Here is a 20,093-nt window from a genome sequence, read left to right as displayed (position 1 = left end):
ATTATTCTCAGAAGTCAAAATGACACAGACAGAAACTGGGACTCTCAGAATCTCGTATGAGCAGAGGTCTGCTCCCAGGGTGTTGGGAAACCTTTCCACTGTTTTATGTCTTCAGTGAAGACTGACGTCCAGATAGTATTCTCTGACACCCTGAAAAGGGAGTTCCTAAAACTGCTCTTATAGACACTTTTAAGACAAGAGGTCACCCACATTTCCAAATAACCATTCACAATGGAAAAGAGAAGAGGGTATATTGTAAAATCTGATTTAAGAGACATTTTCTTTACCGTTGGAAAGTGATAACAGCGTTTTATAAAACACTCAGAGCAGAGCACTCCTAATGAGCTCCCTGCCGGCCCCTCCTTCAGGACACACCTGGGGGCCACCTCTCAGACACAGGGGATGGTTGTTCTTTATTGTGCGTCCCCCATAGACAGAAGTCTATTGCAGGCATAGGCACATATCAGCCAACTCCCCCGGAGGCGTGTGTGCAACAGCCAAAAAGATTCAGGCTTGGGCAGCAGTGACAGGAGTACTCATCATGTCAGCTCCTCGGAGAGGCGCAGGGCCACCATGGAAACCTGGCTCCTCGAGTTCTGGGTCCTCTGAGCACTACCCGATGCAGGGCTGGTGGTTTCTTGTTGAATAAGACAGAAATCTACATGCAGGCTTAGACACATATCAGCCAACTCCCCCGGAGAGATAACCATAAACTCATGAGTTTTCAATGGGGGCCAAATCCAAAGAGGCAAAAATTAATTATTTGGACAAAAATTAAATCATGCACAAACCACAGAACCACCTGCAATGCACACACAGGCGTAGAGTGCATCCGGGGCGCACGATTTCAAGGAAGGGGCTTGACTAAGCAGAAAAAGGCCCGAAGTCCCTGCGGTGGGGGAGTTGGTGATAAGCAGCTCTGCTGACAACCTCTTCCTGCGGGAAAAGCAGCTCAGAACACCTCCTGGAGTCTCTGCTAAACTGCCTCCATCGTCTTAAAAGTAACTCATTCTATGCTAATTGATGAAAGAATTAAATAGGTAGAAAGGACTGATTTCCCAGATACAAGACTCTCCCTTGGGAAGCGCTAAAATCTTTAGAATCTGAATTCTTTCTCTTCCTTCAAAATGCTCCTGCTTTCCTGACTGAATCCCAGCTGTGGCATCCCAGGAAAGGCACTGAGGGGCAGAGGTTCCAAGGAAGAGGCTCAGAGGCCATCTATGCTCGGGAGCTTGCTCAGAAGAGGCGGCCACTCTTCTGCAGACACTTCTTAACGAGGGGAAAGGACTTTGTGCCTTGGTGCCATTTTATTTCCCCCAGTTACATAAGAAGTAGGAGAAGAGCTGCTGACATTATTTTTAGCTCTCACAGATAAAAATAGAATGCCGGCTTTCATACACGTCAGGAATGACTGACTCCAGGTTCCCCGAAAGTTGGTGGAGAGTTGGAGATGTTAACAACGGCTGCCTACCTCTCCTGATCCCAGCCCCGCAGGGCAGCCGTCCCGGGGAGGACGAGGCAGGACATGCATTCTGCCGGCTGGGGCGAGCCCGCTCTCTGGCCAGAAACACTCAGCTACGACAGAGACCATGTTACTACCTGGGTGTCCTCAAGAGCAGGCGCCTGTCGGTGACCTCCCCGGGTCATCACGGACCGGAGCACACGCCAGAGGACGGGAGACGAGAGAAGGCACAGGCCACCTGCGATCCAGACACCTTTTCTTCTGAGTGACAAGTCCATCTTGCCTTCCCGCCCTCACCCGGCGCGAGCACGTTTCCAGGCAGAACTCTGCTCCGGGTGGGAGGCGGTGCTGAGCGGCGGGGTCTGCAGGACCCTGCGGTGACGGTTCCAGTTACACCATCAATGGCTAATCTGCCTCTTTAAAAGGAAAAATATGATGGCCCGGGTGACAGATCGGAAACAGGTGCAGGGCAGAGGGAGACCGGCTGGCGACAAGTGACACCCCCGAGAACGCGCTTGTCTCCCGTTCAAGGACGATTAGCGCCAGGGAAACGGGGCCACCGCCAGGGAGCTTTCTCCAGCCCACGCGGGCAAGGGACACGGGCTGGGCGGGAGGGGGATGCACGGCCTTAAACATCGCAGACCCTCCGCCCGCAGCTACGCTATTTTGAGATCTAAGTTATAATCACGGTGACCCCCGCTGAAGGTACAGCTTCACCGCAGTGAGGCAGGGACGGCCACCTGCTATTAAATGCACCAACTGCTATCGCAGCAGGGAGCCCCGAGCTTTGTCCCAACCCACTCCTCGCCTCCTCACATCCTGATAATAAACAGCTCGTTCTGCTTGGTCTTTGCAGCCTTTGTACCCGGTGGTTCACCATTCCGGGAGCTGTGATCCCCACCTCCGTGTGGTCCTTTCCTGCTCGGGGGCCATGCCTGTTGGGGGGTGGCTGAGGACCAGAGGACAGGAGGTGAGCAGAGACAAGCCTGGGGAGAAAAAGCAGGGGTGTGTAGAGCCGGCGGGGTGGCAGAGGGGCAGAAACAACCACGGGGGAGAACGGACTCAGGTTGCTGAGAACAGGAGCTCTTTGGTCTTCCATTAGAAGGTGCGTGTGTGTGTGCGTGTATCAAACAGCAAGTCAGAGCTGAGGGAAATACAGCATGGTGATTATTTATATGGGTAACAGAGAAGTAACAAAAGAGGAAAACCTGGATTTGATTGTGTAAAAGGAATGCTAATTATAGTTATGAGAGCCGTTATCACTCTGAGTTAATGACGCACACAGTAGCTATTAAGCCATCGCTCACATGCGCCACGTTCATCATTTACGTCTCACTTTGTTTCAACACCACACTGTGTGGCTTTCCGTCTGGTTTATTGTCGCGTATCTGCTCTGTGCTAAGCCGCCTCAGTCGTGTCCGACTCTGCGACCCCGTGGATTGTAGCCCTCCAGGCTCCTCTGTCCCTGGGATTCTCCAGGCAGGAAGACTGGAGTGCGTTCAGGGACCCACTCCAAAGCTGTGCCCACCCACAGGAGAGCTGGACCCTCCTCCAGGGAATCTTCCCGACCCAGAGGCTGAACCCACATCTCTTAGTATGTTCTGCGTAGGCAGGCGGGTTCCTTAGCACTGCCGCCACCTAGGAAGCCCAGGGTATCTGTCACAAGCTTTTAAAAATCCTACACTGTTTAGGTGATTTTGAACAGTCTGTAGAATATAAGAGAATATGAGAAAAGCCTTTCAAAAACAGAATCAAAAGGGAAGCTGGAAAACAAAAGGAACAAAACATAGTAGAAAAGTAGAATATGTGGTATTCTATCAATTCAAAAAATAAATCAGAGGAAGAGACAGAAGAGAGGCAAAAAATAAATAAATAAATAAAGCCAGAAGAGGAAAAATGAGTGAAACAGAAAAACCTGGTGCAGAGCCGGAAAAGCAGAATCTGAGCTGCACTGAACTGTGTCCATAGATGTAAGTTGTGGAATGCACAGACAATTTGTTCTTGTTAGGAGAGAAAAGACTCTTCTAGAAAGAACTTGCGCATCAGGCCTTCCGCGCAGATTGCCTGTCCCAGAGCGACTGCCATGCAGAGTAAATTCCCCCCAGGGCAGCGCGGTGAGGCTTTCTACTATGATTAGCTGTGCTAATCTTCTTAAAGAGAAGGGATGAAGGGACAGAGACGTGGTGGAGAGAGTCATGGAGGGCATGTTTTATGGTCCCTGGAGAGAAAGGCCCGGGATTGTGAAGATTTCCCGTGGCCCCAGCAGGAGATGGAGACGTGTCAGCCCAGCTCCGTCTGCATTCCTGACGACATCCGAGCCCCTGGAAGGCCCTCTCCGCCCAGCCCTGCCAAGGCCTGCTGGCCGCCCGGCACCCACTCACCGGGCCAGCGAGGGCCTCGGGGACTGTGGCCTTGGCAGACACAGAAAGGAGAAGGGCTCTGTGCCTCCCGTCCTGGGCCCGTCCGTCCCCCGCAGGGCGAGAGAGCCGGGGAAATTTACTGGCGACACCTCTGGGCCCTGAGCCACTCAGCGAGAAACTGAATGGGACACACGGCGGATCCTCCCCACCTTCCGCGCCGCCGGACATCAGACCCGTCGCACAGGACCTTCTCTTAGGATCTCAGGGTCAGCATCCTCAGACGTTCCCTCAGAAGTATCCTAAACCTTTTCACTTCCCAGTCCCTTGATTTCTCTGGAGCAGATCATCACCAAAACAGTTCTTCCCGAAAATGCTCCTGTTTCCACCTAGCACGATCTTGCCTACTTACAAAACTTGTATCACAGAACTTGGCAAAAATCCGTCCTGGAAACATATTCAAACTCATAGAAACTATCACAAATCATTGGCTATTTCAAAGTTCGCTTATAAGAATACTTTATCTCCCCTGTCCTACAGAAATTAATGAACAGAAAAGAAAACCCCTCTGATTACTCATTTGCATTGCAAGCAGCCCAAAAGAGGAAGTCCTCGGATCTGACTTCAGTTTTGCCGAGGAAGTTTCTTCTTGGTGTGTGCTGGACAAGATGTTAGCTCACAGGGGAAGGTCGGTCTCCAGACACCACGCTTCAGCTCGACTCGTTCCCTCTATCCAGCAAGGTTCATCTCTCTGCACTCACAGTGAAAAGACTCCTTTGCCCTTTATACCTAATAGCTGTGTTCCACTGTCTGTTATATCATTAGAAATGCCCTTCCTACCTGAACAGGGTTTTTCGAAATAGAAATTGGACAAAGAGGAAAGTGAAAGTGAAAGCAAAGTCGCTCAGCCGCGTCCGACTCTTTGCAACCCCACGTCCTGTAGCCCGCCAGGCTCCTCTGTCCGGGAGACTCCAGGCAAGAACGCTGCAGTGGGTTGCCATGCCCTCGGCCAGGGGATCTTCCCGACCCAGGGATGGAACCCGGGTCTCCCACATTGCAGGCAGACACTTTACCATCTGAGCCCCTGGGGAAGGACAAAGAGGGATGTTTCCCAAACTCGCTCTGATTATCAGAAATAACGATCCCTGGCCCTCCAGGGGAACGCAGGACACACCTGAACAGACCTGTCCGTTCTGCAAACGTCTCGGCGCCGGTTTGGTGCTGTGAGCAGGAGAGAAGGCGAGGGGGGTGACAGGAGGTCCCGACCTTGAGGAGGGCATCCGGGGCAGGGTGACAGACAAGTTCCAGCAATCGCAGGTGAGGCCCCGTCTGGGCGGGAGGCAGAGGGAGGGAGCCAGGGGGCCGAGCAGGGGACAGAGCCTGCCGGTCCACACCCCCGGGCACCCCTCATCGCGACAGAGCCGGTGCTGGGGGCTTGGCACGCGTGCGTGTCCACTGCTCAGAGCGGCAGCCACCGCGCTCGGTGAGGGGCCTCCCGAAGAGCCGGCTGCCAGGATGGGGCCTGCCGCCAGCCAGAGCCTGTCCCCGACCCCAGCGGCCACTGTCGACAGCCCTGACCCCTACTCCACGGAGACCTCGGGGTCCTGAGGGAACTAGACTCTTGTGCAGAGCAGCTGTGGCCCTCACGCGCTTCTCCAGATTGCATGCCCAAACCTTCCCGCCTAAGAAACTGCGCTTCCACGCCACCCCCGTGACCTCCAAGCCGGGCGCCAGACGGCAGCGGCGCCCACAGGGAAAGCTGCACATTCAAAGGCCTCCCAGCGGCGACTGCTCCCACCTGGGGGCAAACCTCCGGGGAACAAAGCGGGGATTTGCAGGTTCATAGAGCTTCCTTAATTCTACACCAGGGATGACAACACCGAATCTGAAAACCATCTGATAGATGGGGACGGGCGTTGCTTTATGTGAGAAAACAGAAGGCAGGACTGACCCTCGCCAGGAGACCAAACCACTTCAGGTACCTGGCTCTTTCCAGATCTCGAATCTTGTTCACCAGAACTTTCTTCCAGAAAGCACTTCTCTACCTCCTCCACGCACTGGAAAAAAGCCATCTTCTCCAGCTGCTCACTGCGGTAGCACGCGTTGATTCCTTCCAGCCTCTTCACTGTCAGCATCTTGGTGGTGAGCCCGAGGAGGCTGGCGTCTGGAGCGCGGTCTCTGTCCCCCTCGGTCTCTGGTTTGTAAATGAGGACATAGTCACCATGACTCTTCTCTCCGCTGCAAGGGGGGAACGGAGCTCCCATCACTGACACACACGTTTGACTGGGAAAACCAACACTGGGAAGTTTGAGGTTGCTTCTATTTAAACTAGAGAAAGGGCCCCAAATGAGGAAGAGAAATGAAAATATTAACCTTGAGTTTCACATGTTGGGATTTGGAAAGGAAAAAGCTTTCTCTCCCTTCTTTTTCCTACAAAAGAAAATAGTGAGAAGCAAACTGGAGCGTCACGGGGCCTCGCTGCCGAATAGACGATCTAGGCAAAGCAGCCGGTTTAAGGAGACAGTCTGGGTTGAACTGGCTTGCTGGCCTTGCCCCTCCAGCCCAGGTGGGAAGGGCGTGTTGTGTGAGGAAGGGGCCCCCGGGACTCCCCGAGGAATTCTGCCCCCTCGGGGGAGTGGTCTCACCAAATGTGCCATTTTCAGAGCCTTTCGCTGCCTACGTCTTAAAATGTTTATTTTAAAAAGAACTTTGCTTCCTAACAGTTATCTCGCATAGATGAGATTCCCAGACACCTTTCCCTGTGTCGTTGGCAGCTGAGCACCAAAGATTTCACACCCTAGATACACTTTCCTTACAAACGAAGTAATAGCCTCAATACTGCTCTGATACCAAAGCCCCACACGGGTGTCTGCAGCCACGCATCTCCTGACCACTTCGGGGAGGCTGATGCAAACTTGTGATGGGTTCCCTCCGGAGGCCCCCTGATAGAGATTTTCTGGAAATTGCTTCTTCCAACTTTTTCTCAATTTGAAATCATCTGTAATTATCCCCACAAAACTTCATCTTTCATTTTCTCAACTCCTCTAGTATAATAAAATGATACCTTTACTCTAAATTTATTTAAAATCCAATGCTCTTCACAATTCTACTGAACCGTAGAAAGACCATAAACTTATTCACACTAAAATGTGAACAGCATCAACCAGAGCTCTGTGAAATATACTACAGACCATCACCAGTGTTCTTACAAGTTGCCCTGAGAAAATCTGTTGTTATAATAAGGATTTCACGGCTACATCTAAAACAAACTATAACTAAAATCTAATACATCATTGTAGAATGTACTCAAGTTGGCTCAGGAAGCCACATAAAAATTAACAAAAGCTTGGGTCCAAGATATAAAAATTTTGCAGAGAACTATTAAATGTTAAGCTCTGCCTGGAGTTTGATAAATCTTGCTATGTAAGACAACATAGAAATAAAGAAAGAAAATAGAGTGATTACCATTTAAAAGAGGACATGCTGGGGCTCAGACCACTCCAAGCGTAGAGCACAAGATCCAGCAGATAAAGGGGAGTTTGCAGAGTTCAGAACGACTACTCAACTCCCTGGTAAAGGTCTGGCCTTGCAGTCGGAGTAAGTCTTCTGAAAAGACAAGTGTCCACTCCGGGAGGAAGTAGCCTCTCTCTCGAATGCCACTTTGAGCCCCTGTTTAAGCTCAGATGGTCCCTGATCTCATGTTGCTCAGCTGTTGCCTTCTCAGTCAGACGGGGAAGAACATTAATTTTAGACGCCGGGCTTTTCAAGGCCGATGGCTCCATTTCAGAGGTCAGGTAAGGAGAGGATGTGCCGTGGCCGCGGATGAAATATCACCTTCACCTTCTCGTCACGTCACGGCGGGAGCAGCCTCGGGACGACAAAGCCGCGTCTGTCTTTGCCATCGCACGCCCCGCTCTGCCGCCCTTTTCGGTCTTGGCGTCTCGGGCACGTTCCCAGATTGGGGGTTCAAGTGTGGGAAGCCCACCTTTTTTGCCCACCTTACACTTTGAACACAACCCACTACAGTAGGAGAGAGCTTCTGCCGGCAAAAGCTCTGGACAGTTTTAAGGTTCTCAGCGCTTAAGATTATTTGCAACATCTCCAGCTATTTACAGCTCCGGGGAAAGTTCAAAGGCACAGGCGTGCGGGGGAGTGACAAAGAACAGGAGTGAGGTTTCACAAACTCTCCCTGCAAACAACACTCTGCCTCCCCCCGTCTTCCACCCCAGGCCAAGAAAAGAGAATCCCCTGCCAACAAACCACCTGCCTGATCGCAACAGCAGGGGATTCCTAGACTTACTGAAGTTGCATAAAACATTGATTCCCCAGAAAATAGAACTGATACAGATGATCCTACAGTTCTCTCATTTTCATCTTTCAGAGCCCCCGCTCTCCGCCCCAACCCGCCTCTAGTGACCTCTTGCTTTTCAAAGACTAAAGCTCTTATCTTTAATTCAGATCAGTGTTTTCCATATTAAATAAGAATACATTTTCATTTTGAGTAGAATATAAAGAATTATAGTAAAATCTTTCAAAAAGCCAAACTTTGGATATTTTTCTAGGACCAGAGAACTTTGCTCTTCAGGCAGAGTAACTCCACAATATTATATGTTTGTGAAAGATAGATTACGTGACAGAACTGTCATGAAAAGACTGAACTGATTTGAGGTTATCAGTTTCCTTGGAGTAATTAGACTGTGAAGTGTGGATAAGGTGACCAATTCCCACACCCAGAGAAAGCCAGGTGAGTGGCCTTCAGCTAATTTGATGGCATACTCTCCCTGCTGGCTCAGACGGTAAAGAATCCGTCTGCAGTGCAGGAGACCTGGGTTTGATCCCTGGGTTGGAAAGATACCCTGGAGGAGGGCATGGCAACCCACTCCAATATTCTTGCCCTGGAAATCCCACGGGCAGAAGAGCCTGGCAGGCTGCAAAGAGTTGAACTTGACTTAGTGACTAAACAACAACAAAAACAAATACTTTATTCAGGCTTTATGAGTTCCTCCCTAGTGCCCCTTTTCCACATGGGAATCTCATCCAGGACTTCATACTCATTTAGATCCACCAGGATTTATGATGGATTGGATGTGAGGAGTGAAAGGAAGCCGGAAGGCAAGGATGACTCTCCACGTTTTTTCCTGAGCATGTGGAGGCGGGAGCTGACATTGGCTGTGACGGAGAAGTGACTTTGGGGGGAGTCAGGACTTCCATGTTTGATAGCTCTGTTAGATATCTGAATTTCATAGGTCGTGAGACAGAAACCTGGACTTCAGGGGAGAGGTCCGGGCTGCAGACATGAGGTCATCACAGGCAGACAGTTTCGGGCACAGTATATATTCGATACACATCTGTTGATTGATCACTAGTTCAGTTCGGTTCAGTCGCTTAGTCATGTCCGACTATCTGCAACTCCATGAACCGCAGCACGCCAGGCCTCCCTGTCCATCACCAACTCCTGGAGTTTACCCAAACTCATGTCCATCAAGTCAGTGATGCCATCCAACCATCTCATCCTCTGTCATCCCCTTCTCCTCCTGCCTTCAATATTTCCCAACATCAGGGTCTCTTCAAATGAGTCAGCTCTTTGCATCAGGTGGCCAAAATACCAGAGTTCACTAGAGAGAAGGTTTTTAACTGTGCCTAAGTGTCCTAAAGGAGAAGTCCATGGAAAGAACTCCTATCATTCTACTTTTCTAAAATCAGACAGCAGTAGTGCGGTTCTGCTACGTCACACCATCTCCAGCGTCTGGTGGCGCCGAGCGCAAGCAGCCTGGTACAATCCTAACCACCAAGAAAAACAGGCAACGCGGGCGGACCCGCTCTGGCCTCCCCACCTCACCTCAGAAGGTCCACACCATAAAATAACCAGATGTCTCTAAAGGTGCTGTTACTAGTGGGAAACTTCACAGTAGAGGTGGAAACAGCTCCAGACATTTCCCCTGGATTTCCCTCATACTATGGAGCTACAAATCTTTTATAAAAATCCTAACCTTAGGTAAAGAATCCTCCTGCAATGCAGGAGATCCAGGTTCAATCCCTGGGTCGGGAAGACCCCCTGCAGAAGGAAATGGAAACCCACTCTAGTATTCTTGCCTGGAGAATTCCGTGGACAGAGGAGCCTGGCGGGCTAAGTCCATGGGGTCACAGTCAGACACAACTGAGCAACTAACACGTTCCCTTTCTTCAACCTTAGAAAACATCATTTCTCAGAGCCATAGAAACTACGATTGCTTTCAATGGACATCGACCAGCACGAGAGTGTGCTGTCGCAGGAGCGGTGAGGCAGGCATGGCCAGGGACTCCGTGTGCTGGCTGGTGCAGAGACAGCCTGGACAGTGCTGACAGCGTCTGCCTGTGCTTGGCATCCTGAGGGTCTTGGAGCAGCAAGGCTCTTGCATGTCTGCACACAAGAGTGCAGCCATCTTCACAAACCCCAGAATGCAAAGAAAGACCCCCTACTATCTACACAGCTACTGAACTTTCCTTTCAAAAAGCATCATTGACTATGATCCATGAAAGCAAAACCTGATACACTGTACTCACCAAAATTCAAAATTTGCTCCTCAGAAGACACCATTGAAAAATGGAAAAACAAGCAGCAGACTTGGAGAAAACACTGTGAAACCGCATATTTGATAAAAGACCCATATCCTGACACAGACCCTTACAAATCAGCAATATGAAGACAACCCAATTCTAAAAATGGACAAGAGATTTGAAGGACATCTTATAAAAGAAAACATATAATAGTTAATATGCACACAAAAATGCTCAAAAATCTATCATTAGAGGGATGCATTAAAATCACAACGAAATAACATTTCACACCCTAGTAGAACTATAATAAAAAGATAGATGAAGGACGTGTTGGTGAGGGTGTGGAATAACTGGAACCCTCAACATACATGTTGGAGGAAGCGTGAAATGATGCAGGTCTTAGGCAATAGGTTGGCAGTTGGTTAAAGTCATTCTCCATTTGACCTAACAATTCTTCTCCCAGGCATCTACCCAAGAGAAATGAAAATACGTGAACAAGCAAAGCCTTGGGTGCAAATGTTCGGCAGTGTTATTCACAAAACCTGGAAACAATCCACTGTCCAGCAGCAGATTCAGTGAACGGAGAAAAGTGCTCGATGTATCCACTCAGATGGAATGCTACTCAACAGTAGAAGTGAATGAAGCACTCATCCTGGCTACAACCTGGATAAACAAAAACACTGCGCTGAGCGAACAGAGTCAGAAAGAGAGGCCTTACACTGTGACTCTCCGTTTGCGTGAAATGTCCAGAAAAGGCAAATCCGTAGACACAGGAAGTAGATTCGAGTTGCCTCAGGCTGAGAGTAGAAACAAGGATGAACTGCAAGCAAAATCTTACTGGGATGACAGAAACGTTCAAAAAACATTTTGAACACTTCAGTATGCTTCCTAACACATAGTTCAGTTGTCCACTGATGATGGGTGAATTTTGGGGTGTGCGAATTATAGTTCAAAAAAGTAATAAACAAAGGAGAAAACCCAACAATATAAATAATGAAAGGGAAACTTAAGAGAAAAAAAAATCGCCACTCAGCAGTTGGTGGCCGCCTGTTCCAAGTGACCTAGGCTGGACCCGAGGAGTCATAAATCATAGCCTGCACTTTCCAGGTCAGCTGGGGCCAGAGAGAGGAAGAGGAAATGGTGGGTGGGAAAGATCGAAGACTTCACTCTTCTCTCCTGGAAGGAATGCCGCACGGGGTAGGGTTTCCTAATTAGTAGAAAATTAATGGAAATTTAAAGCTAATTTGTATCTCTTACTTTCTACTTGCAGAGAGGACACTTTGAACCAGGAGGACAGTGATGTTATGGAACATTCAGACTTGTTTACAACCCAGCTGATATTAGACCCTTAAACTGTCCAGGTGACGGTGAGTAAGTAGCTAAATTTTATGTAATAAAAAATGAAAATAGAAGGATTGAAAAAAACTATATGAATATACATCTAGGGCCCTTTAAAAATTAGTCTCCTCAGAAGTACCAAATAATCTTTCAGTTCATTACTTCTATAAAAGTTGCACAGTTCGTTCACATAATTATACCCTTTTTTGCTTTCTTGTAAAATGTAAACACAAGTCATGGAGTTAATCTACTGCTTAGAAAACATATGATATTCAATAGGAACGAAGTGCATGGTGCAATACTTTTTGTAAATTCAGAAATACATTTCTGAAGCTCATACCACTTCTGTATAATTTTCGCTAGATATGTTTTGTTTCTTTTTTAGAACTTAAAAGCTGCAAAGGATTTGCATGAATAGTACAATGAATATCCATACACCCTGCACATAGATTCACCAAGTGTTTATATTTTCAATGTTTGCTGTCTCTCTTTTCTGAGTTACAGACCTCATGAAACTTTACCCCGAAATACATTATCATGTCTCCTGAGATCAGAGACAGGATCCAACCAAAAATCACACAGCAAAAAAACAAAAAACAAAAAAAACAAAAAATCACACAACGCATTTTGTTGACATGCTTTTCAGTCTCCTTTTTATCTATTTCGAGAACAAAAACCAAGTTTTTTTTTTAACCTTTCATGACATTGAGATTTTTTATATTTTTGATTCAGTTTCTCCATAAAATGTCTCTCAGTTTGAATTGAGAGATTGTTCCTCAAAGTCTGAACCAGGCAACCACAGGGCATGAAAACCACGTCAGGGGCAGTAGGTCCTTCTCAGAATGTCTCGATAGGTGGTACATGATGAAGATTGTGCCATGGTCAATCATATAGTTTGGTAATCTGATCCAGGAGGCATCTGCTAGATTTCTTAATAATAAGATTATCCTTTTCCCTTTGCAATTAGTAACTAACTTGCGAGATTTTATGGGCATCCCATTCCACAACAGTCTATCACTTGATGACTTAAGTACCCATCCTTGCGTGAATCAGCTATCACCACAATGACTGATAAGTGACTTCCCAATCCTATCATTTTCTACACTTGTTAACTGATATTCTTCTATTAAGAAGTTTTCCATCCCCATCCTGATACCCTCCCTTTCAGTATCATTTCTGAACATAAAACACATTCTCTGTGTGAATCACAATAAACTGTGGAAAATCCTGAAAGAGATGGGAATACCAGACCACCTGACCTGCCTCTTGAGAAACCTGTATGCAGGTCACGAAGCAACAGTTAGAATTGGACATGAGACAACAGACTGGTTCCAAACAGGAAAAGGAGTATATCAAGGCTGTACATTGTCACCCTGCTTGTTTAACTTATATGCAGAGTACATCATGAGAAATGCTGGACTGGAAGAAATACAAGCTGGAATCAAGCAAGATGGCCAGGAGAAATATCGATAACCTCAGACATGCAGATGACACCACCCTTAAGGCAGAAAGTGAAGAGGAACTAAAAAGTCTCTTGATGAAAGTGAAAGAAGAGAGTGAAAATGTTGGCTTAAAGCTTAACATTCAGAAAATTAAGATCATGGCATCTGGTCCCATCACCTCATGAGAAATAGATGGGGAGACAATGGAAACAGTGTCAGACTTTATTTTTTTGGACTCCAAAATCACTGCAGATGGTGACTGCAGCCATGAAATTAAAAGACGCTTACTCCTTGGAAGGAAAGTTATGACCAACCTAGATAGCATATTAAAAAGCAGAGATATTACTTTGCCAACAAAGGTCCGTCTGGTCAAGGCTATGGTTTTTCCAGTGGTCATGTGTGGATGTGAGAGCTGGACCGTAAAGAAGGCTGAGCACCAAAAAATTGATGCTTTTGAACTGTGGTGTTGGAGAAGCCTCTTGAGAGTCCCTTGGACTGCAAGGAGATCCAACCAGCCCATCCTAAAGGAGATCAGTCCTGGGTGTTCATTGGAAGGACTGATGCTGAGGCTGAAACTCCAATACTTTGGCCACCAAGAGTTGACTCACTGGAAAAGACCCTGATGCTGGGAGGGATTGGGGGCAGCAGGAGACGGGGACGACAGAGGATGAGATGGCTGAATGGCATCACCGACTCCATGGGCATGAGTTTGAGTAAACTCCGGGAGTTGGTGATGGACAGGGAGGCCTGGTGTGCTTCGATTCATGGTGTCGCAAAGAGTCAGACACGACTGAGCAACTGAACTGAACTGAACTGAACTGTGCTATTCACGCTGATGCTCAAATTGTCCCGAATTTGGCCAAAATACTTCTGACATGCCCCTGTTTTAGGGGGCACATCCTGACTTTCTGGCATAAAGAGATACTGAAGCTCACCATGTACTTCTCCCGCTCTTCTAGAACCTACCATTTCTCAGAGAAGCCGTGGTTCCTTTCAGGGAAGAATGGATTTAGAAGCCAAGACCAAGACCAAGGCAACAGGGAGCTCTTTGTTACTGGCTGTCCAGTCCTTTTCAGTGGATGGAGCTGGAAGTAAAATTTTCTCAAACTGTGAGTTCATCCTTAGAGTTCTCTAATTCCAACGCAACACCACAGGAGTCTCTCTGCCTCTCGTCCCCCATTCCACAAACACATCTCCCTCCCGTTAATTCTTTAAGCCTAAGAATGAAAGAACAAAATAAAACACTTGCTGTGAGGTAACATTTACTCTTCTGTTGAGACTGCTCTAAACAACTGGGAAAAGTGAGAGTATTCAGGTCCCAGTGTGAGAGATTCCGTTCTGCAGCATGAATCATCATTTTTTCCAGCTGGAATTTGAGGAAGGGTATATTTATGTTTCCATTCTTGAGGATGCTTTTCTACCTTCTAAATTAGAAGTGAATTTTAAGAGCTAGAAGGAGCTTATGACAGGAACGAGGCATGAAATTACAGAAGTGCAAAGCCCAAGCCATGTTCTTCTGACCAAATGTTGGCCTGCTTTTCCCAAGAGGGTAAGGTTGAGGAGAGAAATTTTCCATGGGAAAACACTGCGGCAGAGAGGGTAATGGGGGCTGAAGGGGGGCTGGTGAAATCGCCCCATATTCTCAGGAGGGTCTTATTTCTTATCAAGGGTAAAGGTTGTATCTTTAGTTAGAAAATAAATCTGGCTACTATGTAATGGTTCATAGGTTTTTTAGTTTTTAACCCATATATTCAAAAGTATTGACGTTTCTTGGTGCAAAAGGACCGTGGCAGCTGGTAAAATGGTAAAAGGGCGTTACAAGTCCCAGCTGTCATCCGGGAAACATTTTGAATGTGCATGAGGCCGGGGAGGGCCCAGCACAGCACCCTCCGACACTTCTGGTTGGAATGGAGATTGCTCTCCTCTTTGGGGAAGGCAGTTCTGCCATGCTCTGTGACCCCACAATTGCATTCCTAAGACTTTCGCCCCAAAGGAAATAGAATTGCAAAATAATATCTTTGAAGTTATCAATGATGACGTTATTTATTATATTTAAAAAATTGAGATAGAACATAAGTACAAGCTGGTTGAATAGTTGTAGTCCTTCCATAAGAAAGAACATTATATTTCTATTAAGTCACACGTAGAAGAACATTTAACAATGCCAGGAAAAAAAATGTGAGTGTAATAGTGAGAGGCAGTGGTTGTGGGGGTGGATTTGCATCCTGTTCATCATCACCAGGGGTTACTGCCCTCTGGATGCCAGCTCCATGAAGGGGGAGGGAGGTCTCTCAGGCCCCTCTGCTTGAGGGTGAACTCTCAGCTCGGGTAGACCCTGGGCTCATGACGGACACTCTCAGAATTGGCAGAATTGGTAAAAGCACTCGGGGCAGAAGGACCTCTTGTGCTCAGGTTCTTCTGCTCTGTTTGGATTTGCATTTCCCTCAGATTGTTCCCAGATAGTTCCTATTTTCATGCTTCCCTGATGGCTCAGTGGTGAAGAATCCACCTGCCAATGCAGGAAGTGTGGGTTTGATCCCTGGGTCGGGAAGATCCCCTGGGGGAGGAAATGGCAAGCCACTCCAGTATTCTTGCCTGGAGAATCCCATGGACAGAGGAGCCTGGTGGGCTACAGTCCATGGGGTCGCAAAGAGTCCAACATGACTTAGCAACTAAAACAACAAGTTCCTGTTTATCAGGTCTCTGATACTTTTAGGAAGATTTCTAAACCATTTTATTCAGCAACACTACTTGTTTTCAGCAGTTACGTGTATTGATCTATCTGAATTTCCCAGCTGCCATTATTGGAAACGGAAACCCCTTGAATTTTTTAACTGAGGGGAAATTTGCTAGCAGTGCTTAGTTCTTAATTAGACCACATCCCAACCCGTACGCGTAACATTCCTGCTATGCCCCCTTTCAGTCAATCCCTGCCTCAATGACACTGATTTCTAAGACCCAGATTCCCGAGACTTGCCTGCTCTTGAACTTGCAAGGGACTCACTGCCTGAGCCCTCTGCGCTGGCTTCCTTCCCTCCGCGTGGCATTTGTGGGAGCCCCGTGTGGTTTGCAGTTCCTCCTTTCCTGGTCCACTGTAGCACTTCACCGTATGAGGGACCACGACCTGTCCATCCATCACCTGCATATTTACAGTGTATCCAGGTCTTGGCTTGTTTTGCTATTGCAAATAAAGCTTCTATAAACACACTTCTACAAGACATTTTATACATATGTTTTCATTTCCTTGGAGTAAATACATAAGAGTACAACGGATGGGTCATAGAGCAGATGGCGCGTTTAGTTTTATAAGAAATCGGCAAGCTTCTCTAAGAGCCCATTCCGGGCTTCCAGCGGCGACGCGCCAGCAGCGTGTGGGCGTTGCGGCTGCTCTGCATCCCTGCCAGCGTGTGGTGCTGACGGCTCTGTGAGCTGCAGTCATTCTCACGGGCAGGAAACAGGATCTTGGGGGGTTTAATCAACCTCATATAAACTGCATAAACAACCTGCACCCATTTTGAAGGTACAGGTTGATGAGATTTTTTTTTTTTTTGGTTGCGCTGGGTCTTCCTTGCTGCACAAGGGCTCTCTCTAGTTACAGCAAGCAGGGGCCACTCCCTAGCTGTGGTGAGCATGTTTCTATCTCTCCTGGGTAAATCCTCCGGGAATAGAATTACTGGATTATGGGCAAGGGTGTGTTTGCCCTTTTAACAGTACGTAATGTGGTCAATCTTTTTAGTTTCAGGCATTCTAGAGGGAGTGTGGTTTGATCCCTGGGCCAGGAAGATCCCCTGGAGGAGGGCATGGCAATTCACTCCAGGGTTCTTGCCTGGAGAATCCCGTGGACAGAGGAGCCTGGTGGGCTACAGTCCATGGGGTCACACAGAGTCAGACACGGCTGAAGCACCTTAGCACAGGAGACGGACTGCGGTGGCATTTCATGGTAGCTTTAAAGTGCATCTTTCCTGTGCCTTTCTATCTATGTGCCTTCCTTTGTGAAGCATTCTTTTATACCTTTTGTGCACTTAAAAACAGGGGTATTTTGTCTTATTGTTGCGTTACGATAATTCTCTTTATATACTCTCGAAGTAAGTCCAGTGCAGATATATGTATTACAAATATTTTCTCTCAGGCTATGGCTTATGGTTTCATTTTCCCACAGATGTCTTTTGAAAAGCAGATGTTTTAAAATTTAATTAAGTTCAACATATACATATATATATACTCATATATATTTTTTAATGAGCAGTGCTGTTTACACCATCGCTAACAAACTTTCATGTACCCCAAAGCCATGCGGATATTCTTCCATGTCTCCCTGTAGAAGCCAGACTTCTGGCTTTTACATGTGGGCCTGTGGTCCATCTTGAATTAATTTTTGCCTGTGGTATAAGTAGAAGCCAAGGTTCGTTTTTTCTCTGTCATTTACTCACTTTTGATGGGATCATTTGTTGAACTTCACATTAATTTTAATGCCTTCTTAACAACGTCTCTGAGATCCTCCTTTACACTTGCCTCATTTTACCAACCAGTCACTTAGCAGCAACCTGTGAACCCCCTACTTATTAATATTTCTGGAAATTCCTCAAAGGGTCGCTGAAATGTGCTGCCAGCAGCTCCGTGGGCCGCAGTCCTCACGTAGCCTGCAGGGCCCTGCTGCCCGCTGGGTGAAGGCCACTGTCAAGACCCTCCTGGAAGAAACCTGGGCACCAGCACTGCCGATGGGGCCGCGGGGGAGCACCAGGGTCTGAGTGGGGAGCCGCCCCCTCCCCGGGCCAGGGCAGGGCGGCGGAGGTGGCCTCCTTCCACCGCTTACGGCTGGTCCTCCAGACCCAGATTCGGGGCCAGAACGCCCAGCGTCTCCTGAACCGTCCCGATCTTCTTCCCGTAGGGTTTCAAATTCAGTTCGAGAGACAAGAAGGAAACAGACATCACGGCTGACCCTCCACATTCTATTCTCCTTTCAGTTAAAAACCCAGCTCTCCCCAGAACAAGCCAGTCTTTCTTCCCACTGCTCCTAGGAGACCATCTTATTCCCACCTCCAAAACACTGCCCTTTTTCTTCATGGAAGGGTTCTCTCAAAGTACTCCTCTAATCTTTACATGACTAAAAGCCCCGTTTGGGTGGTCTTTCTGGAAGAAACGACTCCTGATGTGAGCCTTGGGGCAGAGGGTCAAGCCTGCCCTTGACCTGGTGGCTTTCACTCACTGCCCCATCAAGCCCGCCCGGCGCCCCACAGGTCGGGTCGGGACCCGCGCGGTCCTGCACGTGGAAGCGGAGGGCAGAGTGGAAACAGACGCGCAGCGGCCGGTCACAGCGCCACAGGGCGTCCGCCGTGAGGGCAGACAAGGCGTCAGACCGGCCTGGAGACTCGAGGACGATGCAGAGGATGCGCTAAACTGAAGAGTAGATGGTAACCAAGACACAACTAGTCTCTACTTGGCTGGAAGTTTTAAAAAATCGGGGATTGAAGTAGGAGTTTTGCCTCCGTCAATTCACCTTTCACTTTACAGGGTAAAATGATCTGCTTTCTCCAACAATGTAATAATAACTAGTATTGACCAGTGCAATTCAGAAAGAAAAAAAATGCTTTGGAAATCAAGAGGGACAGTATTGTTCTGACACCAAGTAGGCGACATCCTACAAGTCAATTCTCTTGACACCAGCGCTCTTATCAGAACCCACGGGTCAGGGCAGAGTGCCCCGCAAGGATGGCCCATTTCAGACTCCAGGCTCAGGGGCCAGCAGTCCTACGGCTACAGATGCAGGGCCCCTCCGTCCGCAGAGATGGCTGGCCCGCAGTTCCAACCTCGAGTTGTGTGGCTGGCCTTTCTGGTGACCCGCCCTGTTCTGAAGTTCTCCCGGGACCCGCCAGGTGTCACCTCACTGGCTCTCCTGTCACTCAGGAAATTCCAAGGATTTTTGAAGCTCGGTGCCAGAAACTGATTTCAAAGTTCAGATATATTCTTTTTGCATCACAAATACCAACTGAAAATCACTTGAAACTAACAAAAGTCAAATATGAAATAAATTAATAAAAGTCAAGGCCGTTCTTTTATACCAGTAAGACCAGTAATAAAATAAAACAATTCGACGGTCTCAGTATAGCAGCAAGAAGTATATAATTTATTGGAATAAACGTAATGAGAAGTGACACAGGGGAAAGTCAGGACAAGAAAGGCGGGTGAGGCTAAGTCAGGGGAGAGGACCCCTGTGGCAGGAAGGAGAAGGGACGACCCTGGGGCTGACGTTTAGGATGCAGACTAAAGATTCGGGCACGTGCGTCACAGCGGGGTTAACTGAACCCAGAACATCCAACAGGCCTTGGTGTGAATGTCAGGGGCAAGATGACACCCGAGGCTCGACAACACTGCGGCTCATTGCCCGGCAGCACTCGGGACCCCCAGCCACACTGAGACTTTCCTTGTGGCCACTGAACAGATGGCCGATCTGAGAGCAGAGCCACGCACATGCCCGTCACCCCCACCGTGATCGTGGGGCCGGAGGACAGAGAGAGAGAACGCCAAGGCCGGCTAAAAACAAGACAGCGGGCAGGGACTCGAGGAGGAAGCTTAAACCGAAGGTTTATTGCTTTACGTTGATCTCATTCACTACAGTCTTATAACAGGGCTTAAACTTATTTGTTTTTATGTTGATTAAAACAGAAAGTTTAAATCTGGATAGGGAAGCTGCTACCATTTATTCATTTTATTTTTCTAGTATCACCATCTAGTGGAGAAAACTTTGAACTTCAGACAGAATGAGCTGGGGTTCAGGAAAACAGAGTCATAGAGGGCTTAGAGGGAGACCGACAAGGTCCTAAACCCCTTTACGTTCCTAGGATGGCTGACCGCTCACAACAGGCTGGGAGGCATTGCCGGAACCCCCTCAGGTTTGGAAGCTGAGCCTGCGAAGGGCAGCAGCTTGCCAAGGTCACACCACGGCCCACTCAAGAGCAG

The 20,093-nt window shown here is 47.9% G+C and overlaps 1 protein-coding gene across 6 annotated transcripts in view; it reads right to left on the bottom strand.

The window, feature by feature from the left end:
* Nucleotides 1–7,504, bottom strand: part of MYLK4 (myosin light chain kinase family member 4) — a 69,425-nt gene extending 61,921 nt beyond the window's left edge. Inside the window, exons 1-3 of one of the 6 annotated variants that reach the window (XM_065912739.1) lie at nt 7,285–7,502; nt 6,193–6,249; nt 5,802–6,013 (exon numbers count right to left, since the gene is read on the bottom strand). In XM_065912739.1, coding sequence (XP_065768811.1) covers nt 5,802–5,954 — 153 coding nt within the window. In that variant the 5' untranslated portion in view covers nt 5,955–6,013; nt 6,193–6,249; nt 7,285–7,502. Of the gene's footprint in view, nt 1–1,599; nt 3,437–5,801; nt 6,058–6,192; nt 6,250–7,284 lie in introns of those variants that run through there. The other 5 variants (XM_065912735.1, XM_065912736.1, XM_065912741.1 and 2 more) reach the window with 5 other exon arrangements.
* Between the last annotated feature and the right edge of the window lie 12,589 nt (nt 7,505–20,093).

Source organism: Muntiacus reevesi, chromosome 20 (genome assembly GCF_963930625.1).
Source record: "Muntiacus reevesi chromosome 20, mMunRee1.1, whole genome shotgun sequence".
NCBI lineage: Eukaryota > Metazoa > Chordata > Mammalia > Artiodactyla > Cervidae > Muntiacus > Muntiacus reevesi.
The sequence above is the reverse complement of the archived record's forward strand: the minus strand, read 5'-3'. Positions and strand labels throughout refer to the sequence as shown.